This window comes from Zerene cesonia, chromosome 8, assembly GCF_012273895.1.
Source record: "Zerene cesonia ecotype Mississippi chromosome 8, Zerene_cesonia_1.1, whole genome shotgun sequence".
Classification (NCBI taxonomy): domain Eukaryota; kingdom Metazoa; phylum Arthropoda; class Insecta; order Lepidoptera; family Pieridae; genus Zerene; species Zerene cesonia.
Genome location: NC_052109.1, coordinates 5188453 through 5208815, shown reverse-complemented (window position 1 = coordinate 5208815; position 20363 = coordinate 5188453). Strand labels below are relative to the sequence as shown.

Genomic DNA, 20363 nt, shown 5'->3' with positions numbered 1-20363 from the left:
TAAACTATAAAATTCCTCCTTAATAACATAAATGCGAAATTAGCTCTGTCCGTCAATGTGTCGGTCTGTCGGTCATTCTGTCCGTCTGTCTCTTCTTCACACGCAAACCACTGAATCGATTCGGAAGAAATTTGGTACAAAGATAGTTTGAGACCTGAGAAAGGACATATAGGATAGGATACGTTTTATACCACCTGAACCGTAACGATAATGCGAGTTTTCCTTTAACTACACATGCGAAGCCCCGGGCGGAAACGTCATAACTAAGATTATTCCTTTGGATCTGTGAAATAAGAAGGAATTAATCTTATCCGTATTTTAGATCATAAAATAGAGTCAGTACGTACTCTGTAAACTTTAGTAGGTAAATAAAAGTACAAGATTTTCCTGTGACACGTGTAAACACTTCAATTGTTATATAAACAACCGCTTTAAACAATTTTATGTTTTTTATATGTCTTTATTTATATGACAAAGAAAAAAGAGCAATGCTCACCACTGCTGTCATATAGTCAACGTTCGACGACATTTTTTAGTGAATTGGGTATGAAGTAGTATTATGTTTTCTGTTATATGAACATTTATTAGAGACCTGTAGCGTAAAAAATATGAGCCGTCAACTGATCATTATGATAATGATCATCATCATTATGGTGGAAAACAAATGAAACATCCGATTTTTATTAAATTAATTAGGTTCTACAGTTGGATGTAAAAAAACAAAAACGATAAATTAGAAATAAAAAGTAGGGCAATCCACTATCAATGTATATCATAAATCAATGTAAAGTTCTATAAATGCGGCATTTCTAACAATAGAAATTCTGTATACCTACTTTGTAGGCCAACGACACTTATATCAATGACAGGGCAAAGGTTAAATTAACTTACACTAACTATAGACTGTTGAGAGAAATTGTCAGGCATTCAATGCGTGTGTTGTGTAAAACAAAAATCAGTCAAGTGCGAGTCGCATTTGCTACACAAAGATTTTCGTACAAATAAGCAAACCAGCAACGCAAAGAAAATAGACACCCAATTTATGAGCGTAGCAACCTTTGCTCTTAATTTTTACTATTTATGGTTACAAATATAGGATTATTGTTATTTTTATAAAAATACATCATCTTTAAAAATTTCAAACAGTCTAACAGCAAACGGTTTATGAGATGGGTTTGGGTACGTGTTGTTCTTATAGCATTATTATTGAATAATTTAAATACCTACCTAACACGACACAGTTTAGAAACAAAGAAAAAAACGTTATTATTATGGCCATCGAGATATTAAACTACTGTCTCATTCAAATCTGGCTATCAAACAAAGATAACAAATACCTTTATGAAAATTCACTAAGAACTTGAATATATGCAATACTAGCTGCGCTCCGCGGTTTCACTCGCGTAAGTCCGTATCCCGCAGGAATATCGGGATTAAAAGTTGCCTATGTATTATTCCAGTTGTCCAGCTGTCTTCGTACCAAATTTAATTGCAATCGGTTCAGCAGTTTTTGCGTGAAAGAGCAACAAACACACACACATCCTCGCAAACTTTCGCATTGATAATTTTACTAGCTGCGCCCCGTGGTTTCACCGCGTAAGTCCGTATCCCATAGGAATATCGGGATAAAAAGTTACCTATGTGTTATTCCAGTTGTCCAGCTGTCTACATACCAAATTTCATTGCAATCGGTTCAGCAGTTTTTGCGTGAAAGAGCAACAAACACACATACATCCTTACAAACTTTCGCATTTATAATATGAGTAGGATAGTAGGATAACAGTATAATAATATGCAAGTCATGTGATAATGGTTAACTTCAGTGTATCATATTTTTAAGTTATAAATATAAATTATCTGTTTATCTCCAATTTTATTGACCTTGTCAAACAGCGAAAGCTGAATGGGCTTTAAATTATATTGTTTATTTGATTTCGTTCATCATTCATATCAAATTTTAATAAAATTTGCATTTGAATTGACACTAAGTTTTAGCATGACTATAGTATTATGTTATCTGTGACATGACATTATAAATTATATATGATGATATCGCAAACAAACAAACAAAAAAGCAAACAAAGTTTATGCTAGGTACGAGACGTACGTAGGTAGTAGAAGTGCCAAAGTTTAATTAGTTAACTAATAATCAAACATAAAAAATATTTATTCATACGAAATAAAAACAAGGAAATAGTTCAAACAGTGTTTTAATTTAGATAGAGTTGATAGCTAAATAAGTATTTTTGAAAATTGGGGCACCCAAAAAGAAACCAGTAACCGAAGAAAAAGTAACCATATAGAGCACTAATTAAGCATAAAACTCAATGGTTGCATTAGGGGCTGCCAAATTTCCTCCAAAATGTTTATCGATTTTCATTTTATTATTGTGTGACAAGTGAGAGCTCCGTCGTAGCATTTTTTGTACATAATTTTGAGTTTGTACCAATACGGAATAGCACAAGACTTCGAGGTTTTTCTCATTATAGACACGCCACTGGAGATAGCCACGTTGATTCTGAAAATATGTGGTTAGTCAATAAGAAGATATAACAAAAAAATGGAGAAGAAGAACAATTAAATAAAAATATATTGATTCTTGAATTTAAAGCACTTTTGAAATAAGTTTGAAAGATAAAGGAACATTTGAGGTAATAAATCGTTGAGTAGTTTATATGACAGACAAAGAAAGCGACATTGTTTTATACTAAGTAGTGATAATACATTTGCTGCAATATTTATTTTTATTTAAAAAAGTAAAGAGAAATCTTATTGAGCTGAAACGTCGGTACCTACATCTTTATTTTTGTGTAAAGTACGTAGCTAGGCCAAATATTCACATTAGGTACAGGTAATATAATGGTTTACTTTATGTACTCTTACATTATCTTTTAATTGAACTTTTCGTTTCTAATCTGATACACACGTTTTCACGAAACCCCAGAATAAGTAATAATCTATACCTACATATAATAAAACAGTAATCAAACCAATCCTGTACATTATACAACCACATAACTGTATACTATAGAACCACAAATAACGGTTTATTCTTCTATATCGATTTTTACATGTTTTTTTATGTTGATAGATCTATATTAGGCTGTCGAAAATTAGAAGAAGAAAATCCAATTTTTATGAGTCGAATACATAGAAACATACTGTGAAGCTAATAAATAAAAACGTGTTCAAAACGCACATCTTCCGGAAACGTACACTAGATAGGCAATTTATTTATTAATATTAGATAGAGTAGAAATATTTTCTATACGACCTAAATTAGATTTTATAAACATTTTGAAAGTGTAGAATGTAGATGACTGCAAGATAACATAGATTTTATTCAAATGCTCATACCTATTTCCTTCATTATTTTGGTTAACGATTCTTTGTTTAGTCATAACAAAACAGTAGAACATTTTCCTATGAAATGGACGTGACATTTATTTAGATTATAAATTGTGGTTGATTTGTATGATCCACGTTTAGCGAAATCTAAGTATAACACGTGTTGATGTTATTTTATAAGCATCTATGATATTTTTATTACGTAATTTATACAGCTGTATAATACACTTTGTTCCTTTTATGAACAATTATGAAATATTAATAAGGAATAGCTAATGCAAAAGCTTCATATGGTTGTTAATAAAACTAGATCACTAAATATCACAATATGTTTTTACTTTGAAAGTATAGTAATTTTTAACTTTTCACCATGGTGGTCTGAGAAAATTCAAATGTGCACTTCACAAGGTCTATAATTGAGGTATATATTTAAGGATAGCCTAAAAGGCCAATACTTAGTTGTTTTTCTTTTTTTTTGCAAATGCCGATAAAGCTTCTTAAAGGGTTTTAATGTCCAAATTGGAAACAATAGCAATATCAAGACAGTGAATAAAGTACGTAAGAAGTATTCCAACCGTATTTCTTACCAAAGCCATATTCGTCGGCACGGTCATGACACTGGTGAATGAGGTTATAGCGTCTGTCTGCACCGGACATGGTAAAATATCGCAAGGTTCTGAAATCAAAGTCAAACATCAACTAATTTGTATGAACTCCTTTTCCTACCTTTCTAGACGATACTATCATATCAAGAAGCTACAAATCAAGTACTTTTGATGATTACTTTCATCTTTGTATGCAATGTTAGATAAGATTTTATTATAAATTAATTATTAATTATAATATAGCGCTAAAGCAAAATGATTTTGTTACGTACCGGGAGTTACTGGCGTTTTCGCATTAACAAAATTCAATTTGATAATCACATCCTGATCTAGTTCTAGTGAAGCAAAATCTGAAACAGATATCAAAATATTTATTGTTAATAAAATATGACTAATGAACAATAGATAGTTATCTGATTTGTAGGTAACAATTACCTCCTGGGATTACATTCGGAATGACATAATTGTTCGACTGGTAATACGACTTAAGTCGGTTAACAGATAAGATTATTTTGTCAGGTATTTATACAAAACTGAACGAAACATCATCATCACGTTTAACGAGCATTTTTGGGCAGGCACAAAAAATGAAAATAAGATTGTAGCCATTGTTTGTTTAAGGACATACATTTTGAACCTTGATATTTCCTGTCTGCGAGCTTATAAAATAATTTAATTTAAAATTCTAGAAATCGTGTGTTTTTATAATATCTCCTAATTTAAATAACAAGGAAGATGACATTTAATTAGGTAATAGCTATACCTACCTGCATAAAAGCGGACACTCACTGGAATATTTTCCCCCAGTGTAACATAGCAGGGCAGACTTCTCCCGCATCCATCTATGTTAACAGTCACTAAGTCGTAAGCGGACCCTAAAAATAACCATGCAATAATTATTATTAACACGCAATGATGCACAATCAATGAAAATAATTTATGTCGTAATAAAAAATGCTGTGATGATGTGATTTTGTGACAATTAGTTGTATTTAATCATGTATAGAAACCGTAATTCATAAATCAATCTACACACAATTTTTAGGTTAAATACTATAAATTTATACCTGATACATATTATAATTAAAAAAATATTAACGTACAGAAATGGTCTGGTTGACCATTTCTGTTTTATTATGACATATATATAACGATAAACTAATATTCGCCATCGTCTATATTTTGTTCCAAAAATAATTTTTACACAAGTGGCTTTCATATATGTTACCAGAGGGTAAAAATATAAATTCGCGAATATGTAATTTTAATAAGTAGTCATTGTACATTAATAATGAAAGAAGTGCCTAAATAGGCTTTTTGGTAAAATAAATAGTTAACGAAGTATACGTATCTAAAGACATAAAAAATGTCATACTGCCTCTTTTTCAATAAATCCATTAAGTAAATAATATTGTATTCGACGCGTTAGTAGTTAAAGTTAGCAAAAATATTGAATGGAAGGTTCCTTCTTCTAATAATTATTAAGAATATACTTCATACTAGCTACGCCCGCGGTTTCATTCGCGGAAGTCTGTATCCCGTAGGAATATCGGTATAAAAAACGTTGCTTATGTATTAGTCCAGTTGTCTACCTATCTACGTACCAAATTTCATTGCAATCAGTTCATTAGTTTTGCGTGAAAGAGTAACATCCATCCATACTAACAAACTTTCGCATTTATAATATTATTAGGATTGCATAAGGCAGCATCAACCTATAATATAATTGAAACCATGCCACTCATAATTTTGTGAGCAGGTAGAACAAGCTTGAAAAACAAAATATAAAAAATAGCGCAGGCTAAAAATATCAAAACCTTGAATCTCCTCAGGAAATAAATGTAAAAAGCTAGAAACTTGATTGCGTTTTTGATAGATATAGCCAAAATAATAATCCGCTTTATGAGCTGCTCGTCATAATATATGCTGCATCCGAGATAAAGAAATAACATACATATACGTAGATACGTAGGCAGGTACTTCATAAGCATACACAAGCACATACCTATTACTCGCTAAAGCGCTGAGCGTTGCTAAACAATGAAAAGCATAATATCCAGATAATTATATATTTTATGTAAGAAATTTATTTACCTTTTAAATATCATAAAAAATTCTTATTTAATAGAATGTCAGAATTCGCATTAGGGGTCTTAAAACAACCTTGCTCAGAATAGAAACATTTGACAACAACATATAAAAAAAAAACAATGTTAGAATAACATGTTTTGATTTTCTCATTAACTATTAAGTTCCTAATTCTTTATTTGAAGACTAGCTGTTCGCCCCGGTTTCACGCGTGGTACATTTATAGCCTATGTGTAAGTCAGTGTAATTTAGCATTTTGCACCTTTCTTGTGGTGAAAGAATTTTTGAAATCGGTCCAGCCGACCAAAAGAAAAAGGGAATCATTTTTATATGTGCAGATTAACAAGGGGGATAAAGTTGGTAACTTGTATCGCAGATTTTTTTGTTGGCAACTGTTTTATTATACGTAAAGACTAGCTATACGTAGCTACTGGTTCTTATGCAACCGACTAATATCTTTCATCTCCGTTAACGTACAATAACAACTTATATTACGTCAGTGTTTGCCACTCAAAGAAATTTCAAAATCCTATTTTTATGTATTTGATTTTATACTAGTATTTTTCCTTTTCGAGTTCCTATTCTTCTTATGTAAGTATTTATATATTATCGTAGAGAGTTTGAGAAACAAGCAATCAAAAAGCGATACACTACCCGTAACCAAAACATCTAAAAAAGTATAGAAATAATTCTAAGGATCATTGAATTCTAAGAACATCCGCTCGTTTTTTTAATCGGTTTCTCATACTCGTAACCTTTATGCACCAACAATCTTAGCAGCTATAAATTATGTTTGTACAAAAAGGATTAGCAAAAGAGTTTCAATGAATTCAAATGCAATGTTATTTTAAATTTATCGATTTATCAGTGAAGTATTAAGTAGGATTAATGGCGTATTGAATGTAATGTTTATTTTTTGTTTTAAATCTAATATTTAATATATATTTTCAGTTGCTACAGATTCTCTCATATTGCATCACCATAATCTACATAATATATACAAAATCGTCGTGTCACAGTGTTAGTTACCATCCTCCTTCGAAACGGCTCGACCTATTCTCATGAAATTTTGTGTGCATATCGGGTTGGTCTGAGAATTACCGAACATCATACATTTTATACCCCAAAATGACAAGAGTAAGGCAGAACAGCCTTTGCCGGGTCAGCTAATGATAATGTATTAATATCCGCGAAGGACTCTACATCAGATTATTTTATGACAGACGCCTCCATTATTTAGCAAAAATTGCGTTGGGAATTTTGCAATAACTTTATTAATTAAGAGTATTGTGAAGTAATTATTTTTCATGCTGATAGTGATGGCATTTTGCTTTCATTAAATATTGCCCTATTAAAGACATTTTGGTAATGTCTTATATAACCACATCCACTCCACCACCCATAATTATGTCTTATATCATTTACTAGCCGTTCGCCCCGATTTCACCCATGGTACATATATAACCTATGTTACTCAGTGTAATAGCAGCTTTCTAAAGGTGAAAAAATCGGTCCAGCCGTTTACGCGTGATGGCGTGACCAAGGGAAATAGGGATTAATTTTAATGATAAATATATATGATGATGGGGGATGAAAAATTGTAATATATTATTGTAGACATTATTTTTACTAACATCTCCTCTTCCAACGATATTATTCCTTTCAGTATAAGAAGTAGGTACCCTACCTCGAATATCATTCTCAAAACATCATAAATTATATTGGAATTCATTCGTGTATTTCAGCAGATACACAGCCAAGATATCATTGATACTATGTCGTAGGTATGCTGTCAAAGCTGTTGTATTAAATTTCTCCAGTGATATTATTATTCACGACAGATTGTAAGTCGTTTAACTTTTAACATTTCTTACAATCTGACGGCCTGGTTTAGTGATATTGTAATCTCATGGGGACAAAATCCTTTGTACTTTGTACCAAGTAGCCGTTGCCAGCAACTTCGCCCGCGCTGTCCTAATAAACTTTCATGGAGCATCCCCTATTTATCCTTTTGGGGACAGAATTTATCAAAATCTTTTCTTAGCGGATGCCTACTTCATTACATCTATCTACATGCCAAATTTCAGCCCGATCCGTCCAGTGGTTTGGGCTGTGCGTTGATATATCACTATGCCAGTCAGTCAGGCAATCACCTTTGATATAAAAGAATATATAAATCTGAACAACATATACAATTTTATTTATGTTATATGAAATCTACATACGGTGAAATGACAAACAAATTTTATATCTTACCCATACCAACATACTAAAGTAAAATTAGCCGTACCCGTACGAATAACATAAATCAATTGAAATAATTATCTACAATGTGATATTGTCTACAATTGTATGTTAACCGATTTCTCCTAAAATCACTTCTAACAATAAACATATAAGTATTAGAAATTCATAAAAACAGCTTAACTTTAATCCGATCTTATCACATAGCTACTTGTATTTTATTACCTACACTAAGCTTTTTTATATTCGCTTAATAAATATTTATCGCAGTTACAGACAATATACTTATAGATATTATCATCAAAACATTCTAGTTCATTGAATATAATCTATATCAACAAATAAAATTGGAGTGTCTATTTGCAATAATTAAATAACCGAACCTCCAAAATTGGCGGCTGCCAAAAATGGCATTAATTTTTTTCACCATTTACTTCATTATTTATTGTAAATGATAAGACTTGACTATGTAAAATTACAAGTTCAAGATGGTTTATGAAATATATAGTGATATTATTACTTCGAGATATTTGAATTTATTCCTTATGATTTATGATTTTTAAATTGACGGTCCTTATTGTTTAAATGGATGAATTGATAAAAAATCCATTAAGAATGCATAGATACGAGAAAGTGAATAATAATAATAATACTGTGCTTTTAAAATGCTGGATCGGATTCAGGGTAGGGCGACTGGTAGGGCCAGTATATAAGTGTATAATCTATGGGTAGAGCTAAAGAAATTTCGGAAAGATGATTTCCAATTCATTGTATGTATTAAGGATTACTTAATAGCCAATACCATTAAATAATCCTTAGTGCAAGCCTTTATATGTTTTTTCCAATGGGTCATGATCATTAATTTAAACGAAAAAGGGTCAAATACTTTTGAAGCACAGTCTTCAATTTGATGTTATAAACTTTCCTGCAAACCACTTATATTATACTAGCTGCGGCCCGCGTTTTAACTCACGTAGATCCGTATCCCATAGGAATATCGGAATAAAAAGTACAGGCCCTTTAGGACAGTCGCGAGCTCTAACTGTTAAATACTATATAAAAACTAGCTGCGCCCCGCGGTTTCACCCGCGTAAGTCCGTATCCCGTAGGAATATCGGGATAAAAAATAGATGTTGGCCGATTCTCAGACCTACCCAATATGCTTACCAAATTTCAGAGGAATCGGTCAAGCCGTTTCGGAGGAGTATGGCAACGAAAACTGTGACACGAGAATTTTATATATATAGATAGATATATGTAATAGGAATAACAATATTAATCATTTTTACCATTAAAGGAGATGGTAAAATGGGTGACCTTTTTATAGAAAAGATTTCGCATGATGTTCTGCCACTTAAAATTGTTTTTGGGTTTTTTAGCCACGTTAATCTGTGAGATATTGTCAAATATCACGTATTTTAATATAATAACGACATTAACATTACGATTTATCATTCTTGACACTAATCTAAGTATACCTAATACACATTTCCGTTCACATACAAACACTTAATCATAATAGGAAAACCACATTAGCTACTGTAGGTATAAGAATGTAAAATTATTTAGCTCGTTATCAAATGTAGTACCACTAATCGACTGTATTTAAAAAACCCACGCATTTTTGCCAGATTCTTCGAGATTTCCTACGGTGCTTTAGGACTGATAGATAAGTATAGGTATAGGTATACCTTTAGATAAAAATATCTAATAGAATATAGTATTTTTTATCATAGCTCCGACATACAATAGATTAATACAGGATTCTTTTTATCTATTATCATACAACAAATGATAATACTTAAATAGAAATAAATTAAGTGTTTTATATTTTGGAGGTTCGTTTAACTGGAAGCGATATACACCAAAAATTATTAAACATCAACACAATGAGCTACATAATTAGGTACCTTATATCGTAACATACTTATTAATATACTGTTTGTAATAACATAATTACTAATATATTGTTGTTTTTGTTAAACTTACCGCAGTCCTCGAAAATCACAGAGGCGCGGGTCACAATGACAAGGAATAGCAACAATGAGATTCTCAACATTCGTACCTTATTCAATTGCATACAAAGCACTTAACACTGTGTCAACTAATATACCGAATTGGGCCCTACAGATTACCTATCACACGATATCACTAGCCTTTGGAATTCAGCTGCATTAAGCCCGATGATTTACACATTTAATCGTTTTAATTAGCGAAGCGGATTTAGCGCTACGTGTTAATTGATTAGTTCTGAAATTATATTGTTAATGTATTGTTATACGTATGGAACAGGTAGGTACGTAACAATAATGAGTCAGATACATACAACTCACATCTCTAAAAATTTTGATTATTTCATACTCAGTTTTTATGATGATTTTTAACTCATTTCTAAAAAGGAAGCAGGTTCAATGTCCGACTGTCGGAACATATAAGTAGTGTACCGTAAAATGGACATCATTTTTAACTTTGATGCAAAATTTCTTAATTTTTTTTTTTTATGTCAGTCGGCAATGGAGCTGGTGGGTCGCTTGATGGTAAGCGCTACCACCGCCTATGAACATTTGGATTCATAAGGTCCATTGCAGACCTTACGCCTCTACAAATAGATTACCGACTTTAAATTGGGAAGGGATTAAGAAAGGATTGTCGAGAGGAATAAAGGAAAGGACTGGAAAGGGTAAGGATAAAGGAATTGGGCCTCTGGCTCCCCCACACACCGAACGAAACACAGCAGTATGCTATTACACGCCGGTCTTCTGTGGGGGTGTGGTACTTCCCTGGTGCGAGCTGGCGCAATTCGTGCCGAATACATTTTACATGTTTTGAACGCGAAACAGTCTTTATCTATTATAATTAATAAGTCCCGTTGCACATTATTTTCTTATAAGGTTTGCAAAGTTCAAACAAATGTTATATATGTAGAACAAATATTATAGACAGCTTTTATTTAAATAAAAATGGGGTAAAAAACACGAGAAAGAAGTGAAAAGAGAAATCAGCCAGTGGTATATACGCAATATTATAGTACAACCTAGTATTGTATTATGTTTTCTGTGGTACAATACGGCAAACTACCAACAGTGTAGGAAGTAAACGTGAGCAACGTGGGAAGTTGGACAGTTCGCAGCGCAGTTAGTATCATCAAATATCTCAAAATAAATCAATCTCAAAATGTTAAAAATATTGTTTTCGACGACCCTAGAAATCGTGTTGCTACTAACCTCTTTCTCATTACTATAACACCTCACTCTATTCCCCTCCTCCATCATTTCTATTGAGGCTAAAGGCATATGTATTTCCCCGCCTCATATGTATTTATCTCGTATTGAATAAAAACGGTCTAGCTTTTTATTTGAATTTACAATAAAAAATTGCTACGATTTTTATAATAACGTTAAGAAGCTTTTGAGGTTAGCATCAGCAACTAGGTACCTTTAATCGACTGTGTCGTAGCTTAAGTGCACTTAATGACAAACGAGTTTAATAATTAGCGCTCTTTTATCTACCCATTTACTTCGATTTATATCAGAATATTATGATATAAAAAAAATTACATATTATAATAGTCACACCGACTTGTGTAGTCTACAATAGTAGTAGTAGTAGTAGATTTTTACCTACAACTCAATTAAAACTATAAATGCTGTCACTTGCTGTGTCTGTTATTTAAACAAAACAAAAGACGTCTTTTTATGGTTCTTCCAATTCTGTCTGAAGATGTTAATACTTTCGCGAAATTATTAATGTTATAGCGGGCAACTGAGCTGGTGGTTCGTCTGATGGTAAGCGATCACCACCGCGCATGACAAATTTATTTGGAAATTCACATAGGTAATGTGTAATTGTAAGTTGTATGTGTAGTGTGTAAGAAACCAAAATAGTTTCGGACACCCTCATGTGGCAAGTTATGTTGTAAAGAGCTTAGGGTTAGGTAGCTTTATAAAGTTAAATTAGAATTTGAAAGAACTGGAACTAATATCCACGAAAACAATTTTATATTTTAATTTAAACGTACTTTCTAACCAATCAATAATTATATACGTAGAAATAACCTATTCTCAGTCATAATTGTCTAATCTTTGCTTTATGTTTAGAAGCGAAATAAATACGTTAAAATTGTTTTTGTAGAAAACACAATATTGTTTATACATAGCAATCAGGGATCACGTATCAAACCAACGGCAAAATAATTTATGAAATTGGTCAGCTACATCCTGGGATTAGCTGTAGGTATCTTCAGCTTTATTTAGAACTAGACGCTCGTCCCCGCTCTGCCCGGATATCAAGATTTTATCCCAAGGAAGCATTTAATCGGGATAAAGAGTATCCTATTACCCAAGTCGGCATACCCTATCTGTATACCAATTTCATCAAAATCAGTAGTTTCAGCGTGACTGACGGACTTACATCCAAACAAATAAACTTTCACATTTATAATATTAGTGTGAAGTGTGATACTAATAGGTACCGTATTATATTATCTGTGCTAATACTAAATAGCTACCGGCCATTAATCAATACATTATAAAGTATAGGTAGGTAATAGAAACAATAAATTTAATCTCAGTCAGCCGATTTCTTCAATAGAATTTCCTTTACTCTTTCGGCGGCATGCGCTCTAGGCCATCTATTGGAATGATTAACAACCATCTCAATCAATACGAAACATTATTTCAACGATTAAAATGTTTCATCAATGGAACGCGGCCTTTGTTGAATTTAATTTTTTATTTTAGAGCATTCAAATGCTTTATCCGCCCCATATTTATCCGATATTCCTACGGGATACGGACTGACGCGGGTGAAACCGCATGGCGCCGCAGGCGCGGGGCGCTAGTCTTCTATAAAAATTAATGCGTGCATAAAAACGTTGAAGTACTTGTTTCTGAAATATTAATCAATAGCTGCGCCCCGCGTAATAAATATATAATAATTTAGCTCAGACATTGAGATTAGACTTTTAAGACATCTGACATAGTCACCATTGTCCGATCAGTCGTCACTTGTCAGATATCACTTCTGTCAAAGTGTGGAATGCAACAAATTCTTATTTGAATTTTATGATTTACAAACAAACTTTCATGTACCACTTTATTTATATTTTTAACAATAATAGTTACTTATACATTGAAGTACTATTAAATAATAAATGATTTATAAGCAGGCTATCAACCCACGTAGCAGTATAGTAATAAATATGTTTATAAATAAGATGAAAACTAACAGATTGTGGTTATGTGTGAGGTTAAAACATAAAGTAAATAAACAGAATGAAGAGATACAAACTGAAAAAAGTACTAAAAGTGCGCCTGACGTGATGAGTTATCTAGAAAGTAATGAGGAATATAAAGATATTATTCCAATTTTGCCAAAGGCACTTTTAAAGAAGTACAAAACACCTGATAGAATGTACATAATCAATAAAAATACGGCCAGAGATATTGCTGATACTATTAAAGATCACTTTGAAAAACATGCACCAATAGTTGAAGTTAATCCTGGGTTAGGATTCTTAACAGATGCAATCTTGCAGTGCCAGACGAATCCAGTTCATCTATATGAATCTTCCAACTACTTTAGCAGTTTTTTAAATGTGAGTTTGAAAATGTTATCTCCAAGAAATGTATTCCTTTTAATTTAAAGTGTTTTGTTGATTATCATAGAAGATGTCTTACAATAAATCTTTGCAGTTTCCCCCACATAGGCAAAAGTTTTTACCCGCACCGATTCCGAGGGATTTTCGGGATAAACACTTATATCTTTTACCTTTTGTACCTAATTTTACCCCAATTAGTTGCATGGTTTAGGTTTTAATAAGAAAAGACTTACTTTGCGATATGCATATATATATCTTTATTTACTTAAGTGATGTTCAAAATATTTTTTGCATATTTAATATGTTTAAAGGATTTAAAACAAAAATATCCTGAAAGGATCAAATACAAAAATGCAGATTTTTTTGGAATGTGGAAATTAGCTTTTCAAGATAAAATGGACGATGGAAACAGAATCAAAGAATTATTAGGAGACTTGGCAACTGAAAACACAGGTAAGAATTATTAACAGTTAACAGTAAACTAAAATCTATAAAAGGAGTTAAGTTTTTAACACCATAGTTATAGTAGTGGAGCCAATCATGGTAAATATTGATTTACTTGTAGAAACCTATTAGAATTGGGAGAGTATATGATAGCAAGAAAAATTAAGTATTAGTTAGGATCTTCAGCCCAAAATATCTTCCTAGGCTACTATTACTTGATTTTAGAAAAATTTATGATGTTTTGGATTTCATCATTGTACAAATCCATGGACCAAATTCCAAAAAAATATATATATTCGAATAAGTACGTCAAATAATGTATTTATGACCAAATATAACTATAATTTGTGTATTGTTTAACTTTGACAAAAAATTATATAATTAAGGTTTTTAAGAAATAATTTTTGTGTTTTATAGGAAGAAAACTAAAAATAGTTGGAGCTATGCCTGGATTGTCATTTGTAAGACACCTTATTAATACCATTGTTTTCCACAACACAACCAATCAACTTGGGAGGCCAGATTTATTTATAATTATACCAGTTCATCACTATGAGGTAACAAAATTTAAATAGATTTTATAATATAATTTGTGATAATGTTATTTATAGCATAATAATTGAAAGTAACAGTTTCTTACAGATTCTTTAGTGGAGTTTGGGAAACACAAATCGGTACCATCCTTATTTCAAACTCTTTTTTATTCTAGAGTACTAAAAAAAGTACCCAAAGCACACTTTTTACCATGGATTTATCCTTTGAGCAAAAAGGTTTCTGTGGTAAGTTGTTAATTATAAGTATATTATATTTTTAAAGCAAAATCAAATCTAATCTTAAGTTGTGTGTGATCATAATTGAAAGACAAATAAAATAGAAATTATGTCTTATATAGACGATATAGATGCCAACACAGATGTGCCCTAGTAAACATTACACACATACACAGCTTATCTAATTTTTTTAGCTAATCTAATTATGGTTTGTAAGAATTATAACTGTACTACAATTCCCTGAAATAAATAAATAAATTGTAATAAAAACTTTTATAAGATTTTTAATACAATGTATATTTTGTTTTGATACAATATATCATATTTAGAAAGTCTTGACGCCGAAAGTCTTAATACCGAAAAACCAAAAAAATTATAAAAGGATTTAATACTATTACATAGTGAATTAGAAGCAAAAAAGGATAGTACCCAAAATTAAAGTACATTGAATTACTTTCATTGTTAATATGAATGTTTCTATTTCAGATAGATGATCACTTCTTATATTTAGTAAATATAACACAAAAAGAAACCCTTCCTTGTCCACCCGATTACCTACCATTATTATGGTATTTTTTCAAGCCCCAAACTTTCTCAAAGACATCAAGAGTAATTCCTGTGCTAGAGTAAGTATATTGTTATTTAACTATGTATATATCAACTTGAAACTAAAAAAGTTGTCAACATTTAAATTTTGGTAGGACCCTAAAAGAAAACGGTAAATATTTTTTTTATATTTTATCGCATATTTTAAGAGAAAACAAAGTTTAGCATACAGTAGAATAAAGATGTGTCAATGCAAAATTTTGATTAAATACAAAAAATGTTCTTAATTACATTATTATGACATTTACAGTAATGTAAGAAATTACTCTACATTTTTTTTTTCTCTTAAACGTATTGACATCCTGACCGTATGAATGACGTTATTTGGCTACATTTTAGAATGAGATGAATTTTAGAATTTTAAACTTAAAAAATGAATGAAAACCTCAATACTTTGAAAAAGGAAAAATGCAGGTAATGCATAACTTAACATTTTTAAATGTTGTCAATGATTATTTTATGTAAATGTAATAATATGATGCAAATGTATAAATAAATATTATAAATTAATAATTCTAATGAAAGTAAACACAAACAAAAATACAAAATTACAGACAATGGATACCAGGCTGCGGTGTTTGGCTCATAACTGGTCAAGATCCACCAGATATTAATAAGGATATAGCACCAGGGCCCAATGATGCAAAACTACCCCATATGACAATCTTTACCCAGTTTGGTGACTTGACATTACAACAAAAAATCACTGTTTTTAAAAGGTACTATTTTTATTGGATACATATTTGTTAAAGAAACATAATATGTGTATATTATTTTTGCACGATATACTGATATATATTAAGTAATAACTGGCAACTGAGCTGGTGGTTCGCCTGATAGTTATTAGTCACGACTGCTCATGGACTATTTTCAAAAGTAGGGCCGCTACAAATGTGATGCTTGCTTGTAATGGATAAGGAAAGGAATGACGGCACTAAAAGAATGGACTGGGATGGGTGAGGAAAAAGATATGGGCATCCAGCCCCCCCCCCCCCCCCCCCCCCCCCCCCCACTCACTGATCGAAATGCATGTTACTATTCACGCCAATCTTCTGTTACAATGATCATCCCCATCTTACCTACCAACTAACTGGTACGAGCTGAACCATATGTGTGGAAGCGTGCTCTTGTGACTTCCACTCTCAAAGCTATTTTACTTTTTTTTTTTAATAACGCCTTAATTATGTAAATATTATTCTTGTAATTTTAATCTTGCCCTGTGCTATATGTTCTAAGAATCTTAACATTTTACAGATTCGTATCTTGGCCAGAATTTGAACAATGCCCATTTAGGGCAGCTATAGAAAACAATTTACCCAAGTTTGCTGTCCCTTTGGATGCTGAAATTAAAAGCAGCTTGGAATCAAATATTGACGAACTCGAACACTCGGATTCCGAAACTGATCACGAGACTGTATAGGAATAATAATTAATATTGTAATAAATAAACTATCGGAAGAGTAAATTTGTTATATTATTCACAAAAACATTTTCAATAATTTAATATTTTCTAAATAGTCAGCTTATAAGAACAGGACAATACACAAAGATATTGTGCATAGTTGCAATCATTTATTTCGTACAAACACAATAGTACAAGTAAATAAATTTAAAATCATAAGATAAATAATTATTAACTTTGAAATATTCAATAAATTTTTTAATTTAAATAATAATCCCTAATTTCGGATCGGTAACAATAATGCTTATCTTGCAAATATAATACATATTCTGATGTGATGTTTTTATACATTTTAACATTATATACAAACAATGTATTTACAATCAATTTACACAATTATCCAACTATTTTCTATTTTTCGTCATCTAATAATTATTTTCAAAAATACAAATTCAAATCTTTAACAAGATTTCATTACATTTCTATTAGTAAACACTTTACATCAGATTGAATGAGATCCTAACATAGCATACAGTTCCCATATAATATGTATTTATGTCTTGATAACAAATCCAAGATATCACTGTCAGGTTTTTAAATAATTATGGAAACCTACATTTATGCTTTATTTAAATTTGCATTTATTCAGACTATTAATTCAATTTAAAATAAGTCAGTATACATTTTAATAAATATTATTAATTATTAAATCACATATAATATCTTTTGAATAAAATAGGAGTATATTATTTTCAATGCATATTAATATTTTATCTTTAAAACTATTTTTGACGAAAATATACAGTATGCTATAGTTATAAATTAATATGAGTATAACAAAAATGAAAACTAAAAATGCGTATGTTTTCGTTCTATTCTAAAATTTATATTTTAATTACATTTTGTTAATTATCGGAAATCGTTCTGAATGTTAAGCACTTTTATTTGTAATAACAAGCGGAATTTCCATACGTTTAATCTTATACCAATTCAATTAATCCGTCGCACAATTACTTCTGTAACGATTTCACAAATCACACACCTTATAAAAAAACTCTTAAAAATTTGATTGAATTGTTTACAAATACACAGCGATATTATGTCATAAAAAACACACTATGATTTACGCTTTACAATAATGTATTATATTTATCATCATTTTGCATTTATTTATTTTCTGTCTAGAGAAATACATGCTATAACTTATTAAAAAAGTATTAATTAAGTTTTAACAGTTGATTATAAAAAAAAACTTACTACACGGCAAGTTTTGTAATAAACAATATAATACAACCAACACACATACATATTTAGCTGTCATTCTTCACAAATACAAAATATGTTGATACCATGACATAAATCATATCTTACTGGGAAATTTCTGTCTTAAATAACTTCCACAGAAAATTTTAACAATAAAAGCAATTAATAAGAAAAAAACATTCGAAACAATAATCTACTATACTATACAATAATCTACTATAATACTACCACCACCACTCTATATACATATATTTATTTTTATTCTACTCTATACAAAATTAAGTACATTTCAATGCATATTTAAACAATATAGTAACAATGTTATAAATTTTGGAAATGTTTATCAATGTAAACCCCGCGGTTAGAAGATTTAGGAGTTATATAGTTTAAGGTTGGGATGTCGAGAGAAATATTTTGATTACTTCTTGAAGCACTATTTATATTAGAATTCTTTTGTATATTCGAATTAGATTGAACATTAAAACTGATTGTGTTTAAACTGTTTTGGGATATACTTGGGCTAGAAACGAAGTCCGTCCACTCATCGTCGTCAGAAAATATTGGTGTCTTCTTCGGGGCGTGTTGTTTCGGTTTGCTGGATACAAAATCTCCCCAAATATCGTCGTCAGATTTCTCATTCTGAATAGCATTCACTTTATTATGGATAGGAGATGCCACTTTACTGGGACCACTAGATCCAGTATCACTTTTTAATGATTGAAGACTTTCCAAGGGATTAAAACTTGCAAGATTCTGTAAGTCTATTCCAGGCTTTGGCCAGTTAATCTGTGAATAACTTTCAAGAGATAGCGGTTGTAGAATTTGTCCCCCTTGCTGTGCTCGCAATGTAGAAACAGAATTTATTGGCTGTAGAATATTATTTTGGTTGATAGGAGACGACTGTTTTGTGGTAAAGTTATTGGAATTGTTTTTAAGAATACTGTTATTTTCTACAGTGCTGGTGTGGTTAGAAGATAAAATATCATTGGATTTAAAACTTAAGGTGTTCATTGGTTTTTCTATACCTATTACAGGTTCTAATTTCTCAAAGGAATTAAAATCAGACTGTACATGGTTTGTATGATTAGGTATAGAAATAGGTGCAGATTGGAATGTCTCAAATTCATCTTCTATACTATTCTCATTTACAACCTCATTTACTTCTTTGGAAGTGGGCAAATCAGTTTTACTTGCCACTGCTTGACATTCATTATTCCAATTACTATTACTATTAGATATAAAATCCGAGAAATCGTCAAAGGTTTCCTTGACTTCTCCAGGGTCAGGCCAATTTAAGGTTGGCATTATAGGTTCTAGTTTCACTGGTTGCAGCAATTGAGTTTGATATGTAATGCCTGAATCAGAGGGGCCACTAGTACTTGGCAAAGAAGGAGTCACTTTGTCATCTGGTAAACAATCGGTATTTGGTATGGAAGCTGCATGACTAGGAGCTCCTTTGAAGTTCTGAAATTCCCAATAATCATCATTATTTTTGATATCTAAGTGTTGTGAGGGAGCTTTTTCAATATTTATATTGCGGATTTCTTTTGGTTGAGGGAGTAGAACTGGAGGTCCATTATCATAATGAATTGTTTTCGATCTTGGTGTTTCAGAGTCAGTGGGAGTAAAAATATGGGTATCAGGCAAACTGATATGTCTTAGTGGCTGCACACTCAATGTACTGGAGTGTATCTTATCTATGTTAGTAACTGAAATTGCATTCTCAAACACGTCCAAATCTACAGGCCTGACTTCTTTAGGTATTTTTTCTTTTTCCATGGTGCTGGCTGGAAAATAAAATATTTAAATTAAAATAATTTTAATGACATTTCTTTTATAAAATAGGTATTTGTTTAATACTTTTGTCTTATTATACAACTCACTATCGCTTTTTTAAATTATAATTAGGTTATCCCACACCAAAAAATTAATAACATTTAAACTACGAAATTATTTTATATGAGTAAATAATATAAAAAACACATTACTCTTTT

The 20363-nt window shown here is 31.2% G+C and overlaps 3 protein-coding genes across 3 annotated transcripts in view; 1 reads left to right on the top strand and 2 right to left on the bottom strand.

Moving 5' to 3' along the window:
• Positions 1-2205: 2205 nt before the first annotated feature.
• On the bottom strand, positions 2206-10557 carry LOC119828547. The gene is made up of 5 exons (XM_038350731.1): positions 10275-10557; positions 4721-4828; positions 4226-4303; positions 3936-4024; positions 2206-2518 (listed from the first exon to the last, which is right to left on the bottom strand). The coding sequence occupies exons 1-5, from the start codon at positions 10363-10365 to the stop codon at positions 2312-2314; spliced, it is 573 nt and encodes a 190-aa protein (XP_038206659.1). The 5' UTR covers positions 10366-10557; the 3' UTR covers positions 2206-2311.
• A 2747-nt stretch (positions 10558-13304) lies between these two features.
• Positions 13305-17164, top strand: LOC119828639 (dimethyladenosine transferase 2, mitochondrial). The gene is made up of 7 exons (XM_038350871.1): positions 13305-13881; positions 14196-14337; positions 14746-14885; positions 14961-15107; positions 15585-15724; positions 16259-16423; positions 16959-17164. The coding sequence occupies exons 1-7, from the start codon at positions 13438-13440 to the stop codon at positions 17122-17124; spliced, it is 1344 nt and encodes a 447-aa protein (XP_038206799.1). The 5' UTR covers positions 13305-13437; the 3' UTR covers positions 17125-17164.
• Positions 17165-17259: 95 nt separating this feature from the next.
• The window catches only part of LOC119828724, a 79404-nt gene continuing 76300 nt past the window's right edge, over positions 17260-20363 (bottom strand). The window contains exon 4 of the mRNA XM_038350966.1: positions 17260-20156. Within this exon, the coding sequence (XP_038206894.1) occupies positions 18691-20156 (1466 nt within the window). The 3' untranslated portion in view covers positions 17260-18690. The remainder of the gene's footprint in view (positions 20157-20363) is intronic.